Source organism: Plectropomus leopardus, chromosome 16 (assembly GCF_008729295.1).
Source record: "Plectropomus leopardus isolate mb chromosome 16, YSFRI_Pleo_2.0, whole genome shotgun sequence".
Lineage (NCBI taxonomy): Eukaryota > Metazoa > Chordata > Actinopteri > Perciformes > Serranidae > Plectropomus > Plectropomus leopardus.
Window position 1 is genome coordinate 20,856,645 of NC_056478.1, and position 20,942 is coordinate 20,877,586.

The window sequence follows — 20,942 nt, forward strand, 5'->3', positions numbered from 1 at the left end:
TTCATCACTGTGACGTCACTAGTTTCTGCTGAGCGGCACCGCGCTGGTCTCGCGCTCATCTCCCCCCTCACCATGACAACGACAGATTTCTAGCATCGTCAGAGAGCAAACCGTCAGCCCCTGATTAAGAGACGAATATTATGAAACATATCGTCTTTTACGGCAGTATTACGGAGTTTTATTTCACGTAGGCAGGTTAACGTGGCCGTGTGGACCCTCATGCGTCGAAGACCAGCCGGAGGCAGAAGAGGGAGACGCCGTTTAACTGCGTGAACAACATGGCTCTTCTACAGCATCCCTGTCTGCTGCTCGCTTGTGTTGTGCTGCTGACAGCAGCCCGACGTACCGACGCCCGGTCTCTGCCGTTATCGGATTTAAAGTCCAAAATATCAGGGGTGGAGGAGCTGCTGGAGGAATTCCGCAAGCAGCTCCAGCAAGACCAGACGTACAGGGCAGGCGATGTGGTTGACTCCTGTGTGGGCGACTTCAACGCAGTCGGGGAGCGCATCATCCGGGCCAAGGCCTCCATCGAGCAGGGAGCCACCTTCCTGCTGGCCCCGGACAGGGTGTACACCTGGAAGGACTGTCTGCACGCCTGCTGCTCCCAGCCTCACTGCACCGTGGCGGTGGTCCAGCAGGACCTGAGGCAGCCCGGGGACAGTCTCAGCTGCTACCTGTTCAACTGCACCTACAGGAATAAAAACGTCTGCTCGTTCGCCCCGCAGCAAGGCTTCACCACCTACAGCCGGACGCCCAACGCGACGCAGGGACACCTCCCTGTTTCCCCCGGCAGCTCGGCCCGGAGGCCCGGGGAAGGTCATCCCGATGAGCAGGATGCACAAGGTGGGAGATGAATATAAAAAGCATGGTTTATGTTATTGATCGTTACTGAGTTAAGTATCGTGCACGCATAATTGTTTCCTTATCAAAATGACCAAAAATCCTGTGTCCCTTGTATTAAAAAAAAAACAGTTTGAAGCTTATGATGCTTAACCATTTGCACACTGATTTTTGACATTGATGCTTTTTTGTTTGTGAGAAGGCAATGAGCAACTTAAGAAGAAATGACTCAAAATAGCACAAAGTTAGAAGAAAAAAGTTGAATTACCTGAAAAATGGCACAAAAACAAGAGAAAAAAAGTAGAAATTACCTGAAAAAAAGGAAAAAATAATCACTCTAAAGTACAACATAACTTTAAATACATAATTATTATTATATTATCGTTGAATGGACATTTTCCCCTAGCTTCTTTTTTTGGGACATTTCTTGCCAAGTTGCTCTGTACCTCTTTCCTGTTTTAAAGAAATAAAACCAATTTGTTCACGGTTGAAACGTTTCAATACTTGTGAAAGGCATCTAAACCCAGCACAAGTAAACTTATGTTGATCCAGGTTTCAAAGGGTTAAGGGCCTGTACCTAATTTTACTTACTTCAGTGTTTTTCCTTGAGCCTCCCTGAGTTACTGGGGAAAATGTAGGACCCTCCTTTCACCATAAATACCTATATTTCTTGGTTTCAGGCTATGATAAATGTTAAGATTTTGAAGATTGGGAAAAAAAACATTTTAAAACCTTTAAAACCCACTTGCGGGGTTGGGGCTCTGAGGGTATTAAAATAAATACCAAATAAAACCCTTTAACATCGAATGTCCCTCTCCTAAGTCAGTTTTTTAAGAAAACTATCTAACTCCCTCACCAGTGCTTTAAAAAATACCTGTATAATTAGTGTTTTGTTTTTTTTGTTTTAGCAATTTAATTAACATGCAGATCTTCTAAAAAATGAATTTGTTTGAAATGGAAAATGGATAAAGATAAACAATCACACCAGGAAAATACAACGTTAATCAGCTACATGTTGATTACTGAAAAAGTTATTTCAGCATGTTATTCTTTTAATGCACTTTCAAAAAGCAGCATGACATGATGATTTGTAATGTGGTGGCATTTTATTTTTTGGATCAGTCACTGTTATGCATTTATTAATTGTGTAAGGCCATGTTGGAAAGGCTTATGCACATTTACTATTACAGAAATATAGTAAGGAGGGTGAGGTTTAATCTAAGACCCTCAAAGTAATGTCTGCTTCCTTTTCCTAAAGGTTTGGGCAGAAGATCGAACATAAAACCTCATTAGGCTTTAGAAAACTTGTCTGCAGTCTCAGTTAATATCTATAGTAGTCTCAGCACATACTTACCTTGATGAAGCTGGCAGGGTGGGTTAATGATTTACCTTTAACTTTGCAAAGTGAGATCAAGTGAGACCAGCAGCAGGTGTTTGTGTGACGGCAGCTGTCTCCTCTGTCCATTTACGAGTGTGTTTTTCCAGTTGGCATGAAAAGTTCAGTTACAAAAGTTGTAAAATAATAAGCTGATGAAATGATTCAGCAACTAGTTGCTGAAGTACTTGCTTCACAAGTAAAAAATAATAAATATATTTTGTGCTTTTTGAGTTGTTGGGTTTTTTTGTATCATACTTAACTGATTATGTTTGAGTTTGGGAGTTTGAGTTTTTTTTTTTTTTTTTTTTTTTGTTTTTTTTTTTTGAGAATATTGTGTGACAGTTTGTAGACCAAATGATCAATGGATAATGGAAGTAATCGTTAGTAACAGCCCTACATATGTCTAAATACAGTGAAAAGAACATATTTTATGTCTTAACCTGCAGTGGAATGAAACAAAAATCAATCTGACAGGACAATTGAAACAAAGTAAGCATGTAGTGCATGCCTTTGATTTTAGTGTGGTCGTCCTGTGTGATTTTGCAGATGTGGATGAGCCTCCTCGCAGTGACGCTGGACAGGATGTGGTGATCCAGCTGCCACAGACTGGGCCGTCCTGGATGGACGGGACAGTGTAGACGACCACGAGATCAGCCACTATGAATGGACTCTCATCAAGGGGGACACAGCCATCAATATGAAGGTTAGTGTTTCATTTTTATAGTCTTTTCAGTGAATGCTAACAGCCTAAACATCGTGCAGTAAAATGATTGTTTACGCCATACCGTTTAATTTGGGTGCTCCATGTGAAAATGATAAACAACAACCACTGATGGAAACAGAGTGAATTAAGACGTATACTGTAATTGCTCTATTGTTCTCTCTTTCAGAGATCAGATGATTCTAACATTTGACTTTGCAGTTTGAATAGTCACTAATCACCAGTGTCAAATTGCTTATTTGTTAAGTCAACAGGGCGGCTTGCAGCCTCAGCTCCATAATACCTCGCTGTACCAACAGAGATAAGAGTTTATTACATCCAAAGCTGCCCCAAGGACAGCAAGCTTTGGAGTCTGCCCTCTGTTTTACAGCCTTTCAGGCCACACGAGGAACGTCTCGTACATTGTGTCCTGCTTTTTTACCCTTTTTGTCTGTGGTCAGTTTTCACACAAGAAAAAACATTTTTGGCTGGTTATATTATCCGTCAACAATCTTGCAGTTGATATTCCATAAAAATGATATGGTGATATGTGATTACATATGCACTGAAAGAGGAATCCATATCAATATTTCAAATTTTATAGTTCACTTTTTTGTGTATTTCATGCCTTTCTAGGACCCCTATGTCAGCAGTTTATTTATTTATTTATTTATTTATTTATTTATTTAAATGAATTGAGATCCACAAAGAAAAATCCTTTTACCTCTGTCTTGGCAAAGGATATTATGCAGTATATATATGTCTGCATGACTGCATACTAGGAGGGTTTTTTAGAGAAAAAAATAGGTATTTTTGCAAACAGACTGAAGCTTTTATGTAAATATTAAATATAATTTTTTTCCGAGACAGTTAAGTTTGAAAGATTTATGATGCTGGAATCAGATGTTGCAGCCTACCAATAACTTCTGCTGGTATGTTAATGAGGGATAAACTTCAGAGGTCTTGAAAAACCTGAATGTGTGCAAATGTGATTAATTAAACAGGGTGTCTGTTTCACCCAGGTCAGTACTTGTCACATTGACACGTCAAGATGAGAATCGGTTAGGATTAGGACAAAGAGGCCATTGTAAGGACTAGTACTAGCCCATCTCAAATATTCTCTCAGATTAAAGTGGTACATTAACAAGAAGAAAACTCAAATATACTGCAAGAATGTCAGTGACGCAGTATAAAGACCAACACAGTCCACGTACTGTGTACATACACATTAGCAGAAAAGCTTAATAGATCTGTCCGTGTTCGCTTAATATTTCGACACCGCTAGGACGCCCAGGACTATTCATCCTCACGTAAATAGCCCTATTAATATCAACCATTGTTAACTACAGAAAGCTGGGTACAAATAGCATCTGCTTTAATTGAAATCTGATACCAGATTTCTTGCACATCCTAAATGTGTTTTTGGTCTGTGATGTGTTAAAGGCGACTCATCCAGGGCTGCTGAAGATCAGTGGCCTCCAGGAGGGAGTCTACTCCTTCCAGATGACTGTCACTGACACAGCGGGGCAGAAGAGCTCTGACAACGTCTCTGTCACTGTGCTTGCACCAAAACACCAAGCAGAAGGTAGAGTTTTCACTAAAACATACATCTATGTTGTGCTTCTATTACAAGCTCCTTTGTAATGTTCAGGTTTCCACCTAAAGTAAAAGGTGTTGTTAATTTGTAGGAGGTGCATGTGCAAAATATTGGTGGCTTTTCTCTTACATTAATGGATCATTTACCAACTGAAAATTTCTGGATTTTTTTAATATATATTTTTTATCTCACCCATTTATATGGCAGCTTCGATGATGCTACAACAGGGAAAATAACAGTACTTTCACCATTTTAGCAATTATTGAAAGGTGGGATGTTTGATGTCAGAGGATGTGTAGTTGTATTTCTTCTGTGCCCACAGTGTGCACAGGCAGATGCTCAAGGTACCAGTTCAAGTGTGATGACGGTTGCTGTATTGACATCACCTACGCCTGCGATGGAAAGCAACATTGTTCTGACCGCTCTGATGAAGACTTCTGCCAAATCTGTAAGAAACCCTGCTTTTTTTTTTTAAATGAACGCAGTGTTTTATAATCTTTTCTCAGGATCAGTAAAATGAACGCGAGACTGAAAGAAAAACACAAGCAGAACTCCACCATTCCTTTGTTCTGTGATTTCTTCAGTTGACAGCAACAGGAAGTCAGTGACCCACCCTGCTGATCTGTCAAACTCTCATCGGCCTGTAGCGCAGACAGAGCAGACAGAGCAGTCAGAGGATGGCTCCATGCTGCAGACTGGGCCAAGAAAGACCGTTCAGAACATCCCACCACCTCAGGACAGGAGCCAGGCCGCTCCCCCACAAAGTCCCAGTCAGCAGGAGGCTTCAGTCAGTGAAGGTAGAGTTGTGTTTATGTTTGCAGTGCTTAATGGGGCGTCTAATAACTGCACCAAGACACCAGAAAATGTTGCTCTGCGTTGTGGTGATACAAAACACAGTGGTGACTCCAAATACGTGGTTGATGGAAAGTTGACCTTTGACCTTTTGGATAGAAAATGTCATCACTTCATCAATTTATCCTATTAGACATTTGTGTGAGAAATTGTCATAATGAAAAATAAAACTAAAAATGTAATAATATAGTATGTCATGAAAAATCATTTAAAATGTCACAGTATAATAGGGTCATAGAGAAAAACCAATCATAAAAATGTTACCGTACACTATGCCATAACAAATAAAAAAATGTATAGTATAGTTTGTTATAGAAAATTAATTACAAAAAAATGTCAGTATAATATGGTCTAAAAAATCACCAAAATTTTATTGTATAGCATGTCACAAGAAAATAGCAACAAATGTCATGGTACAATAAGCCAAAAAAATGTTGTGGTATAGCTTGTTGTAAGGAATTCCTTACAAAGAATGCCATAGTATAATCTGGTCTAAAAAATCACCAAAATTTGATTGTATAGGATTTCATAGGAAGAAAATGTTATAGTCTAGTTTGCCAAATAAAAAATATAATAAGATAAGCCATAAGAAATCTTTTAAAAAATGTCATAGTATTGTATGTCATAGAAAAATGTCATTGCTGTGTCATTAGTGCAGTATCCCTTTGCAAAGAGGCAGCCAGTGTTTTCAGTGTGTGTCCTGGACATAGAAGCAGATGGGGCCCCTCTAGGCAGCCGTTGAGTCATAGCACTGAGCTCAAAATGCTGGCGAAGGAGCCACAGGGCCACTCAGCATTCCCTGGGAAAGCAGCTCGTTGCCTGCGTCCCCTCTGAGTGCTGGAACAAAGCTCCTCTGTCCCCTCTGCCATCTGATCCCTGAATCAGGCTGAGACTAACCAAAAGGGCTGCTCCCCCATCAGTATTTTTTACCGCAGGTATCACCTTCTCAGAAGCCTTTTCTACAGTTCACCAATGCTCAGTCCCATGTCTAAATGTGAATAAAAGATGATACCCCAGAAAGAGGCAAAGAAGTCATGTGGAATGGTATTTAAAAAAAATGACTTGTGCTCTCTGTTGTTTGTGTTTTTAGAAACACATTTTTGTGTACTGTTTACCCGAAAAATGAGAAAGTTGCGTCCGTGCAGGTGTTTCCAACATGACAGACAGATCACAAGCTTTCTCATTTAACAGCCAAACAGCACAGTGAAATATCTTTCAGAAAACATTTGAAGTGAGAAATGCACAACAGAATCTTGATTCATATTTGATCTGCACTGCATGGTTTGGCAGTTTGACCACAGCTCGCGAGCAGTGATAGATATGATTGACAGCTTACTCCCTGGCCCTAATTGGTTGTTTTTACAACAAAGTTTTTTTTTCATAAAATTTATCTATAAAATATCTGCTATCTTGACCAGGACTGGGAGAGGAGATCTTGTATCGCAATGGGACCTCCATGGCTAAATAAAGTTTATGGTGAATTTATATTCCCAGATCAACTTTATCTTTCAAATAATACTCAGTGTTAGCCAGTTTAAATATGTGTCATATTAGATTGTTCAAAGTAAATAAGGAGCTAATGTGACTCTCTCTCTGTAGATCCATGTGCTGCAGCTCCAGTTGTCGGACCGTGTAAAGGCACCTTCCCACGCTGGTACTACGACCAAAATGCAGGAGAATGCAAACACTTTCTGTATGGTGGTTGCCAGGGCAACCATAACAACTTCCTCCAGGAATCTGACTGTGTCAGTGAATGTATACAAAAAGGTGAGAATCTGCTCCCTGTAATTTCTTTTTTTAAAATGAAACTGTATATTGCTGCAACACAAAATTACTGTAAATTTGATCATTCATGGAAATGTCTTTTAGGTCCAGCTTTCAAACCAGCAACTGTGGCTCCTCCAGTCACCAAACAGACTGAGATAGGTAAAGCCAGAGTGCATTTTAGTCAAACATTATTGAAGTACCAGTTAGTGTTTACTGTTTCCAAATCTAAACTGGATTTGTACTTTTCTTGGAAGCTGCACCTAAAGTCTCCCAGAGCCAAGCAGAGAGCGACGTCCCCATCTCCAAACCTTTCCCAGTTAGAGGAGGGCATCCAGTACCAGAGTCAGGTATGAACCAACATGATAGTTTTGGTTTATATGTATCTCTTGTTCTTGTTTTACGTCACATTATTCCTAATTTTCTGTGTGGCGTCTGTTTCCTCCTCCAGGTGCGATACTCCCTCTGGCTCTTGGCCTGATCATCACCGCTCTGCTGCTGCTCATGATCGGCTGTCGTCTGAGACTCGTTCGACACAAGATGAAGAAAGCTCGACCCCTCACCACAGAGGAGTCAGATTACCTCATCAATGGCATGTACCTGTAGCCAATCAGCCGGGGGCTGCAAATTCAAGAGCTCCGAGATCTGAAAAAAAGAGAAACATAGGTATGTTGTTGCCAGGGCCTGAGCCAGGACTTTTTGAATTTGCACTCTCTAATTTGTTCGGGTTGAAAACGTCCCAACTCTGCTGTCATAAACGTTTCTGAACATCCTGACACTGGACTGGTGAATCCACTGCTGATAGCTGCTGTCTTCAAAGCAATTCACTCATATTCAGATGCTTGTGAATTCATATTTATGACGTTTTAAGAAACTCTGATTGTGAATGCACAATGGAAGAGTCAACATTCCCAGTGCAATACTGATAAACATCTGTCTACATTCCCCCAAGGACTCCTGGGACACATACAGTACAAGAGACTCTTTTGTCTCCATTATTAGGATTCATTTTATTCCTAAACCACAGGTTACTCTTTAGATACACTGGTGATGCAAAAACACGTACTAGATTTCTGCCACAGGGGGGCCTGTTTGTGCTGTACATGTTACCCGAGTTAACTGAGGGGCAGAAGAGTAACACACTGGAGTGCCTGGTACACTGCTCCTTTTTGACTGATTAGGAATCAGACACAAATTACCAGTATTCTTAGTTCCTCAAAAGCATATAAAGCCATAGCGAATCTATTGGTCAAAATCTATTCCTGTCTTCTTTTTTTTTCGAAGCAAACTTATGTGGAGTGTCTACTATATTTGCACACATGTATTCCCTCAAAGTGCTGTCTTTAATGTGAGATATTAAAGTTTATTATATATCACAAAACACTGGTGGGATCCGTTGACAAAGTAACAAAGAAATGTATTATGTCTTTTCCAACTTCATTAGCACATAATTAACTGCCAAAACTACCATTGAAGACTGTGATGTCATTAGTTGTTCATTGTTAATTTTAAAAGATGTGGTTTACTGTATTTTCATGTTCACTGCCATGACTTCCCCAGGCCTGAATGAAGAAGTTGATTTTAAAAACTTTTTTATGAAGCTATTTATCACCATTGCATTTTCCCCCTTTTTTTCTTTCTTTACAATCAATTTACTATTTTTGCACTGGACATATTACCCCGTCTACCACGTAGTATGACGTAAGATGTCACGTGACAGCACAACAAGGAAATGTACCTCCGTTGTCACACCTGTGCAGGATCACGACGCCCTGACAAGGGCCTCTGCCCTGGAGCGCGTCCGCGTTTTGCCCTACTTTTCTGTTCTTTATTACTTTTTTTTTCTTCTCTCCGATACGACAGTACCTGTGACTGTTTCAAAAGACCGCCCCGCCACGTTCAAGGTAAGCTCGTTCTTTTTGGCTCCGTTTTTTTCCCCCCAAAAAAATCAATGAACCCACCACAGAGCACCTTGTTTTACCATTGTTAACTCGCCAGTTTCCATTCTTTTTTTTATAAGCGGGTGTAGGTAAGGTTCTTTTTTTGAAACTGATTATCATATTTCCATCTTTACTTTTTAGATCTCCTATAAAAGAAAATGTATTTTTCACCACAATTATATTCCTGGCAGTGTGAAAATGGTAGATTTAGACCATAGTAAAGGTGTGTGTGTGTGTGTGTGTGTGGGGGGGGGGGGGGGTTACAAAAACTAAATATAAAACATTTTAAAAACCTTTTTTGTTGCTTTGATTAGTCATACATTTCTTAGAGGCGTAGGGCTGTGCTTAAAGAATCTGAACCCTTGACCTCAGTATTTCTAAAGCCTTTCAAACCACTGACAGATGAAGGATAATATTAATCTTCTTGTTAAAATGCAACGTCCCTGGCATTTATGTAGATGCTGTTTGACACACACCACCCACCCAAACACTGTTCACTCCCTAATGGCAGTTGCCCCCCCAGCAGGACAATGTGCCATGCCATGCCGTGAACACTGCTCAGGAATGGGCTGAGGAACGTGACAAATAATTCAAGGTGTTGAACTGAAATCCAAATTCATCAGATCCCATTCTGATCGAGCATCTGTGGGACATGCAGGTACACCACCTCACAACCCAAAGGATCCACCGCTAATGCCCTAGTGGGGGTGATGAGGACACCTCCAGAGGTCCTTGTCCATGACTCGACAGGTGGATCAGACTTAGCTCTGACTGGTTAAGGCACGGACACCAGAACAGTCCACAAATGCTCAATCAGACTTTGGCTCTGGGGAATTTGGAGGTCAGGTCGACTTTTTGAACTCTGTCACATTCTTCGGGCTATTTCTGACCAGTTTTCAGTGTGGCATGGCACATTGTCCTGCTTGGGGGGCAACTGCCTTAAAGGAGTTTAGTTGCAGTGAGGGGTGTACGTGGTCTGCAGCAGTGTTTAGGGTGGCTGGTGCAGCCACATAAATGCCAGGAACAAAGGTTTCCCTGCAGAACATCACATTATAACAATAGGGTTCCCACACATTTTTACCAATACATTTTCAAAACTTTTTAACAATTTTCCCATAATATTTTACCCCATTACCATGACTTTAGGTATTTTAAAAGGGGTAGGGCTACAAACCCTGTTTTCCTTGGCATTTTTGAATAAGCAAATTACCTTTGCTTTCTTTATCTACAATTTAGACTTTCTGCCAACCAGCTCCATAATGCCAAAAGACCACACCAGTAAAAAACGGGCACTTTGCAAAACATCCCAGCCATGCCCCTTTTCAGGGTACTAGATTTTAAATTCAATATATTTACCATAATTTTAGACATTTGGGGATTTTTATGTTAATATGTTAAATCTTTTAATCCTTGAGCAACATCACTTTTCTCATGCTCCGATGCCTTTCACAAGTATTGAAACCTTTGAACCCAGAGCAAAATGATGTGATTTCTGTCAAAAACATGGGAAAAAAGGCAATGAGCAACTTGGCAAGAAATTGCAAGAAAAAGCTATAGGGAGAATTGTCTCAGGAAGAAAGAAGCAAAGGTAAATCTATCACAATTACATATTTAAAATTATGTTACAAAATTATTTTAATTCTTGAGCACTTGTTTTCCATGTATTTTTTTTCTTTAGACTAATTTTCAGGTAAATTTCTTGTACATTTTTAATAAATTCTTGCTATTTTTTTCTCATTGTCTTCTCGTGTTTTTTAAGAAATCAAGCAAACCCAAAACAATACATATATTCAAAAAAAAATTCCCAAACTTTCTGTTAATTCCAAAACAGTTTTTCTAATTCCATGACAACATGACTGAAAGAAGAAGATACATGTTATTCTCTTCATCTGTCGTTGGTTTTAATGTGGCTGATCAGTGTATCTGTATCACCGGGGTTTGCAGCCTGAACACAAAAGATTCAACCATAAAAGACAGACAAAAACATAAGCATCTCTTTATTTTCATGTGCCATTCCAAACTGTGAAAGCCAAACATCTTCCATCACCCAAAATAAAATGTGCTTTTTGATTTCAAGAAAACAGACATTCATTTGCTTTATATTGTTGGAGTTTATTTTGGCAAAGCAGTGACTATCCCATTTAGTATCAGTCACCAGAATAGCCTGCGCAAATTGTTAATGGGAAGAAAAAAAACTGCAGCAGAAAGCAACACATCACCAGGTGGAAAAGCACAGCCCTGCATGTGCACGTGTGTCGGTGTTTAAGTGCTCGGCTCTCTTTGGAGTATCATCAGTTATGATCCAATGCGTTGCTTATTCTATGTGTAGGATGACTTAAGAGTGCTGCACATCAAACGGCATGTGTGGGTTACATCAGTCATTGTGTCGCCTGTGTGTGTGTGTTTGTGTGTGTGTGTGTGTGTTCCTAATACTGCTTGCAGGGGAAGAAGCTCATGTTAGCAGAGAGGTCTACAATTAGATGATCCTCACACACACACACACACACACGCTGTAGCTAGGTGAATTATCTGAATCTTTCAGGCTTTCCTCCTCATCGTCCGGCGTTCCTCCTACATTCAGCTTTGATGCGGCTGAAATGTAATACTGCAAAAATGGCTGATTGCAATTCATATGTTGAAACCACAAAAAAAAAAAACAACTAAAATCCAGCAGTTTAAAATAAACAACCAAAAAAATGCAGGCCTGAAAAGAAAAAACATAACATCCTCTCCTGATATTTCTTCGCTGAGCTTGAAGCAGTCTCTCTTCCCTGCCCCTCTGGGCTGTCATCAATGTGATACTCGAGTCCAGCGTTAGACGTAAAACAAACAAAAAAAAAGCATGTTTTGTTATGCTTTGAACAGAATGCCATGGGCTGTTTGACCCCGTCCGAGTTTTCTCCAGGTTCAAACTTAAAGGTGGAGTATGGACTGTCTTCCTCTTCAAAGTTCATCCCTGTGAAAAAGAAGTCAAATGTCAGAAAAGGCAGGGGAAAAAAAAGTAGAGCGGCATGCAGGAACCACACTCCTGTCATGCAAACAAAGAGTTAAAACCACATGCAAAATGTGCAGATCACAGGAAACAGTTACTGGTTGTTGTCTACATCTCACAGAGAAGAAGATCAAACTGAACAAATTAAAAGTTTGGTTTTAATGTGCAGCCAAATTGACAAAGAGGTCATGCTCTGGAAAACCAAGCATATGCCTTTCACGCTGCTGCTGGTTCTTTTGTGTTTCAGTGCCAAAAAACTTCAAATTGAATCACTCAGGCAGGCTTAATTTGGTAACACTGTGGTGTTAAAAATAAAATGATGAAAAGAAACGTGCTTGTCAGTTTGGTATGGAAGAAGCAAAAAATGTCAAGCAGCAAAATGCAGCCCCTTGTGATCCATTGCCTGCTCCAAGCCACACCATTTCACCTTTGCCACTGTGAGAAGGAGAGAGGGGGGAGGAGGGGGAGAAGGAAGTCACTTCCACCTGGAACACTGCTTCTCTTTGTCTGTTAAAGGCACATAAATCACCCCCATCAAGGGCTTCATTTTGGTGCTGCCATCCTCCATCTTGTCGTACTGCTCCAACATCTGGTTTCCTCCCGCGGGGCCGACAGGCAGAATCAGCCGGCCGCCGGGCTTCAGCTGGTCCAGAAGCTAAGCAAGACACGCGGGACATGTGAGTCAACAGGACCAAACAACACGCGTTCACAAACACATTCCAGTCATGTTTTGAAAGATGTAATTGTGTTAAATTTTGGTGAAGAAAGTTCAGTGGTGGCATTCATGTTTTTCAGTGAATTGGAACAACGTGACCTTGATTATCAGCTCTTAAAAAGTTTTCGGAGAGACTCACAGCTTGGGGGACATTGGGTGCTGCTGCGCCAACATGGATGGCATCATAAGGTGCTTCCTCAGGGAAGCCCATTCGCCCATCTCCCACTGAAACACACACAGAGCGAGCGTCCGGTCACCGTCTACTGTTTTATGACACTTAAGTTTTATTTGTCCTTTTTTTTTTCATGGAAAGAAAACATGAGGAACATTGTCGGGCATAAAGACAATCATCATATTTAGATAGGGTATACCATGTTACGGGTCGGAAATATGAGGCCTATTACAGCACTTAAAAAATACTTACCATTTACCTAAACTGACAGTTACTGACTGCAGGCGGCTCAGTCTCGAGCCATTTACAAATAACTACCTTTTTTTTCCGCTGCTACTATAAATATTTGTAAGAGATATCTATCATTTCCTGTCATTTCTTCCGACAGGTCACCCAAGTGAAGGGTCAGTAAGAGAGAATCTGCTGCATGATTTCCCAGATGTTTCTCCAAAACAACTGTATCTTTGGGCAGGTCCAGAAAATGCGATGGTGATTCGCCTCATCATCCCCACACTTCTCCAGCTATTATGCTCCGTAGTCATGAGAGATTCATTTTAAATTTGGAATTAGCGACAAAACGAGCAAGATTTTGCCAGCCAAATTTGCGCCGGTACATAGAGCGAGAAGTAGAAAAGGTAGATTCACACTCGCGGTCTACTTTTATTTATCACCTAGTTGTATCAGCACCACCACCCTCCTGCAGAGCAAGTGAAAGTAGGTACTCGCTGCTCAATTATTTAGTGCTGCACAGCCCCGTCTACTGAGCCACTGTGTGTTCGGTTCCCCACTACAGAGAAGACAGGAAGGACAAAGGAGCATAACACTGTCCCTTATTTTTAAAAGGAACAGTCAGACGACATTTCTGCACATCATTTCTGACAAAAACTAAATGCCGTGAACGAACTGAACTGCTTTTCATCAAAGACATCTTACCTATTAGCTTGATTCTGCCTGATGTTATCAAACTGGGGTCATCTTTCTTCACATTGGTTATCGAATCGTCTACCAGCTCTTTGATGTGATCAATTCCTATAACTTTCCCTTTTGCACCAACCTGTGAAGCACAGAGGGAGCAACATGGTGCTCAGTTCATACGACAATATCACAACACGTCCCATCTCATTTCATGTTGACAGGCCAATCTGTGAAGCAGAAAGCCACTAAAGAGAAATTTTATGTGTTTACCCGTCATGTGTGGCTCACCATTCTTGCGAAGCAAACCGACAGGATCCCACTGCCGGAGCCAACGTCCAGAGCTTTGGCTCCCTCGTACAGCTGGTCGTGTAGAAGCTCCAGGGCGTAGGCGTGCTGGGTGGAGGGAGGGGACGTCAACAGGGACACTGCATTACAACCCATCAGTCAGCATTCATACTGCATCAAACACTGGCTGTGATGAGGCGAGGCCCTGCAGGTACATCTGTGGGGTGCAGCTAGCTGACCAACATTACTACTCGTGTCTTCATTTTCAGTTAGTAGCAGGGAGATTTGACACCATAACAATCAACAGAAATCTATGTAACTGCTTTGATTTGTTTAATTTCCCTTGTAAAAGACAGATGGTGAAAGGGGAGACGATTTGTAATTCTCTGCTTCTCCTTGTTATCTACTGAATGACTGAATGAGAGCACGCTTAAACAAACAGAACAAAAAAAAAACTTCACAGTTGTGATTCACAGGATGAAGAAATGTATGAGAGTGTTTTAAAGTCATACCATGTGTGGGGCGCTGATGGTTGCTTGATAGCCTTTTGGTTAAAAGAGAGATTTTGTTAGTTAGACTGTATTTGGGTCCCAGACTGTGCTGAGTGATGATTGCGTGAGCAGACGTACCTATTGCCTGTGGCGAGTCCATGTACGGATTACTCCTAGAGAAATGGGCTCGGTCTGTGGCCAGCATGACTTCATAGACCTTGTCGGATTTAATAATGCCATTTTCTGCGGATGCAAAAGAGTACGTGTCACTGTGTGTTACGGAAACATTAACAAACACCAGGCAGGAATATATTACATAATCTTGCAGCTGATGCAAATAGAAATGCATGCAAGAAAAACAATATACAGGCGATGAAAGAGGGAATTCAGGGATATTAGGCATTATACAATTACTCTAATTAGTGGTGCGACTGGGGTGTGATATGATATTTCGCGTGATAATTTGTCAACAAGCAGCGCTGCTCTTTATATCCCTTTGTAACTGAGTATCAGACCATTGTGGGCAATTTACACATCAGCGAGCAGGACTGCTGTATGGCAAAACTGAATTTTTATGTGATTTTTTTTATGCACAATTAATCAAAATATTATCAAAAACTTGGGCATGTGCAATATCTAAATCACAGAAGCTGCAATTTTTTGATAAAGGTCAAATGTGACACAGCATGTCATTATGAAAGAGGCAATGTGGGGCTACACAGATGCCTACAAATGATCAAGACATAATGGAAAGTTGTTGTTTGGTACAGACCCCAGCAAAAATCTCAGCATCTTTATTTTTAATGTTTATTTAGTTAACACGAAATGCAAAAAATTTCAATTCCCACTAAAATCACAACTAATATTACAATTGCAATATCTGTCAAATTATTGCAAGATTTTTTTATTGTATTTTTATTTTATTTTTTTTGCATATCCTGCACCCCTGATTTCTTTAGGGATGCACCAACTGTGAAATTCTGGGCCGATACTGGTATCTAAAATAGCAATATATAACTGATGCTATAAACTGATGTTAGCAGCACACAGGCGGGAAGCTTAGCACAAGCGTCAGCGTTTATAGACGAGTCTGGAAGAAATTAAAAAAGCTCTCTAAAGAGAGGGGTTTTAGGGGCTGGGACATAGTGGTTGTGTGTGTGGGCAGGGTAAACAGTCAAAATGTAATCGACAATCTGTTGTTCTGTCTGTAATTTGAAGATGTTGCAAGAAAAAAAGTGATAAATTAGCTTCCTAAAGAAGCAATAGTGTCTTCAGGATAATCCCTCCTAACAGGTTCTTGTAGCAGCTGGTGCCAACGGCAGGAAAAGCCAACGACAGCCGGCGCTGCTCTCATTACAGTCTCCGCTCACCGTCACAGCTATGTGCTGCTTTAGGATACATTACACATGAATCATACGAGCTGCCAGATGGACTCCTACTAGTGACTTCGGGAAATAAAATAAGCCATTCTGGCAGATTTCATGCTGTTTTCCTCCAATTTATAATCTTTCTCACAATTCAGAACTGTCTGTGAAAACCCCCAGGTGAAGCAAGCAAACTATATATTGCTTTTAGGCTATAAACCCACTTAGTATATATATTTTAAAGGCACATTTTATTTTCATCCAAAGCATTACTGGCTGCTAAAAAATTCATGAAGCAGTCGAGGTTTAAAAAAATGCAACTGGGTGAACTATTACAGGCTGTACTGACCAGTCCTGAGCACCGGTCAGGAGGACACAAACAATATAAAAAAAAAAAAACAACAAAAGTTGTGAATTAGCATGCATCCTGAGTGTGACCTGCTTAAATCCACTTTCTGCAAACTGTGGATTAAATTTAAGATATTTGTGTCTGGCAGGCCAGTGTCCAGTGTCAATCAGGAGCAGAAAACCAAGTAGTGACCACTTACAGAACAAATTGAATATTTGCAACAAAAAGCCAACTATAAAATGGCCAATTAAAGGTTTTAACTTGAATTGATTATACTAGTGCCAGGAAAAATGCATTTGCATAATTGGCAGCCTTTATGAGGGGATGCTCCTGGAATTGACTGAAAAGCCTTTCAGTGAAAGACTAATTAACTCGTTAAAGATTTCTAGCATTTTATTATCCTGCATGACAGGGCTTTGCATGCTAAGGAGCTGGTTTCAGCTTCCTTATTTCCACTTTTACCATGTACTATTTCAACATGTGCTCAATAATAAATCGAGACATAGAATCATATCTGGCAAGTAAGACAAAGAAAGGAGAACATGCAAATTCTGCCTTTTGTTAAAAAACAAATGGAGCATGACTGACCGCTGCTCTCTTACCATACAGCTTTTGGCAAAATGTTTGCAGCCAAACTATCTGATGCCCAACTGGACTGCACAGAATATAAATAGCCGCGGTAGATACTTTATACTGAATGTGGATATGCACAGTCTGCAGATATCGTCATGTTGAATATCATTTTGCTTAATGCAAGTTTTCATGTCAGATCAGTTCCTGTATCCTGATGCTCACATTCACACCTACACCCTATTTGGAGTCACTGCATGTCTATGGGAGGAATCAAGACAAAGCTGGTGCTGACATGTGAAAATAGATTTAACAAACTTTAATTTGTGTCATGTCTTAATATTCTTAAATTGAGAAGCTGTGCAGGTCTTAAAAACAAGCTTATTCCTGTGCTAGGATATAATCATTGCTGTAGCTTGTTGGTTAAATCTAGCTTAATATTAGCAGGGAAATCTTATTAAGACAAAGTTAGATACATTTTCTTAAAATTAGATATATTTTCTCATGCAAAACATGCTCAACAAGATTATTTCTTTTTAGACAAAAAATAAGAGCAATTTGCCTGGAATAAGGCTTATTTACTTTCTTGAATTTACTGTTTTGCTGTGTAGGAGCTGTCACTACTGAGTTTTCTCTTACCCACACAATGCACTGTCATCTGTCTGCAGAATAAACCATGTGGCACTGATGACATCGATCACAGTGGACTTAGCACCAGATCGCAGCGGTCTAGCAGGGTGGCACACTGAGTCACAGCCCTGTTTTTCTGCAGAGCAACAGCTAACTGCTGCTGTGACACAGCATGCTGCCATTTTCAATCACCCACTAACAAGGGCACTGTAGAAACTAGCCTAAAAATTACAGCTGTCAGTGTCATTCATGTGAAAGTGAAGTGAACTGCACAGCGACAGTGACGACTGCAGAGAAAAACACTGGCCCTTCATCCAGAATTTATACTCCTCTGGAGTCAGCACACAGGCAGGTAATATAATAACACAGACCATCACACCTTGGAACACAACCCGTTTCAGTGTCTCCCCTCTGTTAGGACGACTGGACTCTGTCCGCCAAAACAACCAGAAACAAGACGGCTTCTCCCCACAGGCCATCGCTCTGATGAACAGTTAAAACAGTCATAAACTGTCCATTACCCTTTAACACCTTAACATCCACTGCCCCGAGCATAGATTTGAATTTTACAGCTTTTATGCACCATTTTGTATATGTACATATTATGTGTCACTGCCAAGATGAATACAGCAATCTATAATATAGGCACATGTATACATGCAAATATGGTCAAGAGCTTAGGTTTTATTGAAAATTTGAGGGTTTAGGTGTCGTCTGCCAGAACAATTTGGAGCGTCAATTAATTTTCTCTCTTTATAGTGTTACTGTAATTATTATTAGGTCAATTTAAAATATGCATGTCATACATATGTTTCCTTGAGCCTCCCTCAGTAACTGAGGAAAAGGCATGACCCTCACTGTGCCATTCATATATCCACATTTCACGGTTTCTGGCCAGGATAAATGGTGTGATTCTTGACGAAAAACATGCCCTGAAACCCTCTTGTGGGTTTTCCAGATCTTAAGATATTAAAAAATAAATATAAAACAGGGTTAATTCAAGTTGAATTTCCCTCCCCAAAGTCAAAAAACACAAGTCCCTAATAATTATTTTTGGCTCCGCTGCGTTGCACCAGCCTCTCCCCTCTATAATAACGAACAGTCCCTTATAGTCCTGTCACATTTTTGCTTTTATTTGTCCAGCTTTGTTGTCCCTATTATTCGCTTTTTTGCTATTCACATGTATGTTATTTAGGAGCAATGCAAACAATCAAGTCAAATTCCTTGTAAATGATCCCGTCATTGACCCCTACAAGTGATTATGATCAATGAATGTGGGCAGGGCAGTTAGCAGCGCTGCTATCGCTAGCTACAACGTTCCAAATGACGCACATAGAGCTAGCAGGCTAAGCTAACCTGACTCAAAACTAAACCTACACAAATAATCTTTTAGCTAAAGGGTAACGTGTATCTTTCATGTTGATGTGTTTTTCTGCAGCGGTACGGGAGGCACGCATCTGCTCCACGGCGTGAGCGTGGTTAGGGAAAGGGGTGGAGAGAGGTAACGCTAGGTCAACAACAACATACCACATAGCTTAGCAACCAGCTAGTCCCTGTGTTAAACCCTCAGCCTGCAAACTCAACCGTTTTCCGGCGACCTGTCCGCGGAGGCGTCGGTGCCGCTGCAGAACAAAACATGAGCACTTACTGCGGAGGTTGTTGACAAGCTCTGCGTGGCTAGCTCCTCCAGATTTCCAGGCCATTATTAAACACACTTTGCGGAGTAAGTAGACAGCAGCTGTCAGTGCCGCGCCTGCGCCGACCGTTTTGCCGAGGAAGCTGACGACCTCCAGAGTAGACGGCGAGGCGGCGGACACGTCACGAGACATCCGAAATGATGTTACTGCGGGGCGGCTTTTCTAACGCACACCCCGGCACACGACAGTGTCATTTGAAAAAAAAAAAATCAAATTATTGTTTTTTTCTTAAAATACAAGCCGCAATTAGGGTTATTTGCACTGGGAAAAGCCACATCGCTCACTGAGTCAATAATCAGATTTGCCGCAGTAGCAGAGACGGTGGCCGGTGGGTGGAGTGAGACACTCGTTAACCTGTGGGCACGACATAGTACAAATACATGGAAACATAGGTTTACAAGGAAACGTTATAGATATAAAGCACCACTGTCGTACATTTAAAAAAAAAAAAAAAAAAAAAAAAAAACAAACCTGCAATGTAAAAATGTTTTGTGAGGTAGTGTACTTAATTCAGCAGAGTAGGAGGGTGGCTGAGGTAAAGTGGTGGACAAGGTACACAACATTTACTTAAGTCAAAATTTAGATAACAACGACAGCAATAATAACAATAACAACAACAACAACAACAATAATAATAATAATAACTTTATTTATATGGCACCGTTAAAAACAGAGTTTACAACGTGCTTTGACAAACAAGGCAAAGCACAAGCAAGAGGAGTTCCTTGTAGAGGTAACATAACTAGGCTATAAGAGCCAAAATATAATGCCGAACTAAGGCCAGACAAAATTTAATGTAAAATTAAACAAGAGAGAAACCGTTACAAAATAAAAATAACTACCAACCCATACCAATAAGAGTAAATACAATTCAAAGAGTATTAGCAGTAAACACTGGCATAATAGCACCAATAATAGATTCAAACACAATCAAGTTGAGAGACAAACTAACTACTCCTGGTCAAATATTACTCCAATGCAAATGAAAGTTGCTAAATCAAATAATTACTTGAGTTAAAGTATTGGTGTGCTGGCTTTTAAAAAAATACTGAAATATTCATGGTGCTTTTTTAGAATTTATTTTTAATCTCAGTACATTCTGTCACAATACATTTGCAGATCCCAGTGACAGCACACTGACTGCACTGACTTGTAGAAACGGTAGAGCGAAACACTTGTTGAATATACTGCAAAGCCTATATTATTGCGCAGGGAAACATACATTGACAATGACACTGATATATCCCTCACAATTTCTAAACAATACTAATGACATGTCACACTGCCTGTGAATATAATCCTTTGAACCGTAGGCCTATTTCTACATGTATTTTGGATAATCTCTGACCTAATACTGAAAAGCAGAGGTAGTCACAAGTGTCCTGTGCCGGAATAAAAGTTCTCTAATAAATGATGAGAGAAAAGTAAGATCAAACTTTGATTGAAGAAATCATTGCAAAGTATAAGATCAAGTAATGAGTGAACAGATACATTTATTCTTTATTTATTAATTCAATCTTGAGTGCTACATTAATGACACCTGAATGAAATAACAGCAATAAAATCATTATTCAGTAATGGTATAATAATATAATAATAGTGTGTAGCCTAATAATACTAAATAATGTTTTATGCAAAGAAGGCCTATTGACTTGAATTCAATCTGAAAGTGTCATATAGCAAATATATGA

At 40.2% G+C, this 20,942-nt stretch overlaps 2 protein-coding genes across 3 annotated transcripts; one reads left to right on the forward strand and one right to left on the reverse strand.

The window, feature by feature from the left end:
• Window positions 1–51: 51 nt before the first annotated feature.
• On the forward strand, window positions 52–12,651 carry lrp11 (low density lipoprotein receptor-related protein 11). Its single transcript, XM_042503309.1, is given in 11 exon segments — window positions 52–843; window positions 2,765–2,818; window positions 2,821–2,921; window positions 4,362–4,503; window positions 4,838–4,963; window positions 5,100–5,312; window positions 6,967–7,134; window positions 7,237–7,293; window positions 7,389–7,481; window positions 7,583–9,035; window positions 12,580–12,651. Coding segments are annotated over 10 exon segments (1,674 nt in total). The 5' UTR covers window positions 52–278; the 3' UTR covers window positions 7,738–9,035; window positions 12,580–12,651.
• On the reverse strand, window positions 11,931–19,398 carry pcmt (protein-L-isoaspartate (D-aspartate) O-methyltransferase). 2 transcript variants are annotated; one of them, XM_042503310.1, is made up of 8 exons: window positions 19,203–19,398; window positions 14,780–14,884; window positions 14,663–14,694; window positions 14,154–14,258; window positions 13,884–14,004; window positions 12,918–13,003; window positions 12,549–12,718; window positions 11,931–12,027 (listed from the first exon to the last, which is right to left on the reverse strand). In XM_042503310.1, the coding sequence occupies exons 1-8, from the start codon at window positions 19,381–19,383 to the stop codon at window positions 12,015–12,017; spliced, it is 813 nt and encodes a 270-aa protein (XP_042359244.1). In that variant the 5' UTR covers window positions 19,384–19,398; the 3' UTR covers window positions 11,931–12,014. The 2 variants fall into 2 exon arrangements, with proteins under 2 accessions (XP_042359244.1, XP_042359245.1); XM_042503311.1 differs by having other exon boundaries at window positions 11,941–12,027; window positions 12,491–12,718.
• Between the last annotated feature and the right edge of the window lie 1,544 nt (window positions 19,399–20,942).

What these genes read in the sequence shown, in the direction of transcription:
- pcmt (XM_042503310.1), bottom strand. Translation starts at nt 19,383, where the DNA reads ATGTCTCGTGACGTGTCCGCCGCCTCGCCGTCTACTCTGGAGGTCGTC. An exon ending in GCTTGTCAACAACCTCCGCA is followed by an intron (nt 14,885 to 19,202) that starts GTAAGTGCTCAT and finishes TTGCATCCGCAG; the next exon opens with AAAATGGCATTATTAAATCC. An exon ending in CCATCAGCGCCCCACACATG is followed by an intron (nt 14,259 to 14,662) that starts GTATGACTTTAA and finishes CCCTCCACCCAG; the next exon opens with CACGCCTACGCCCTGGAGCT.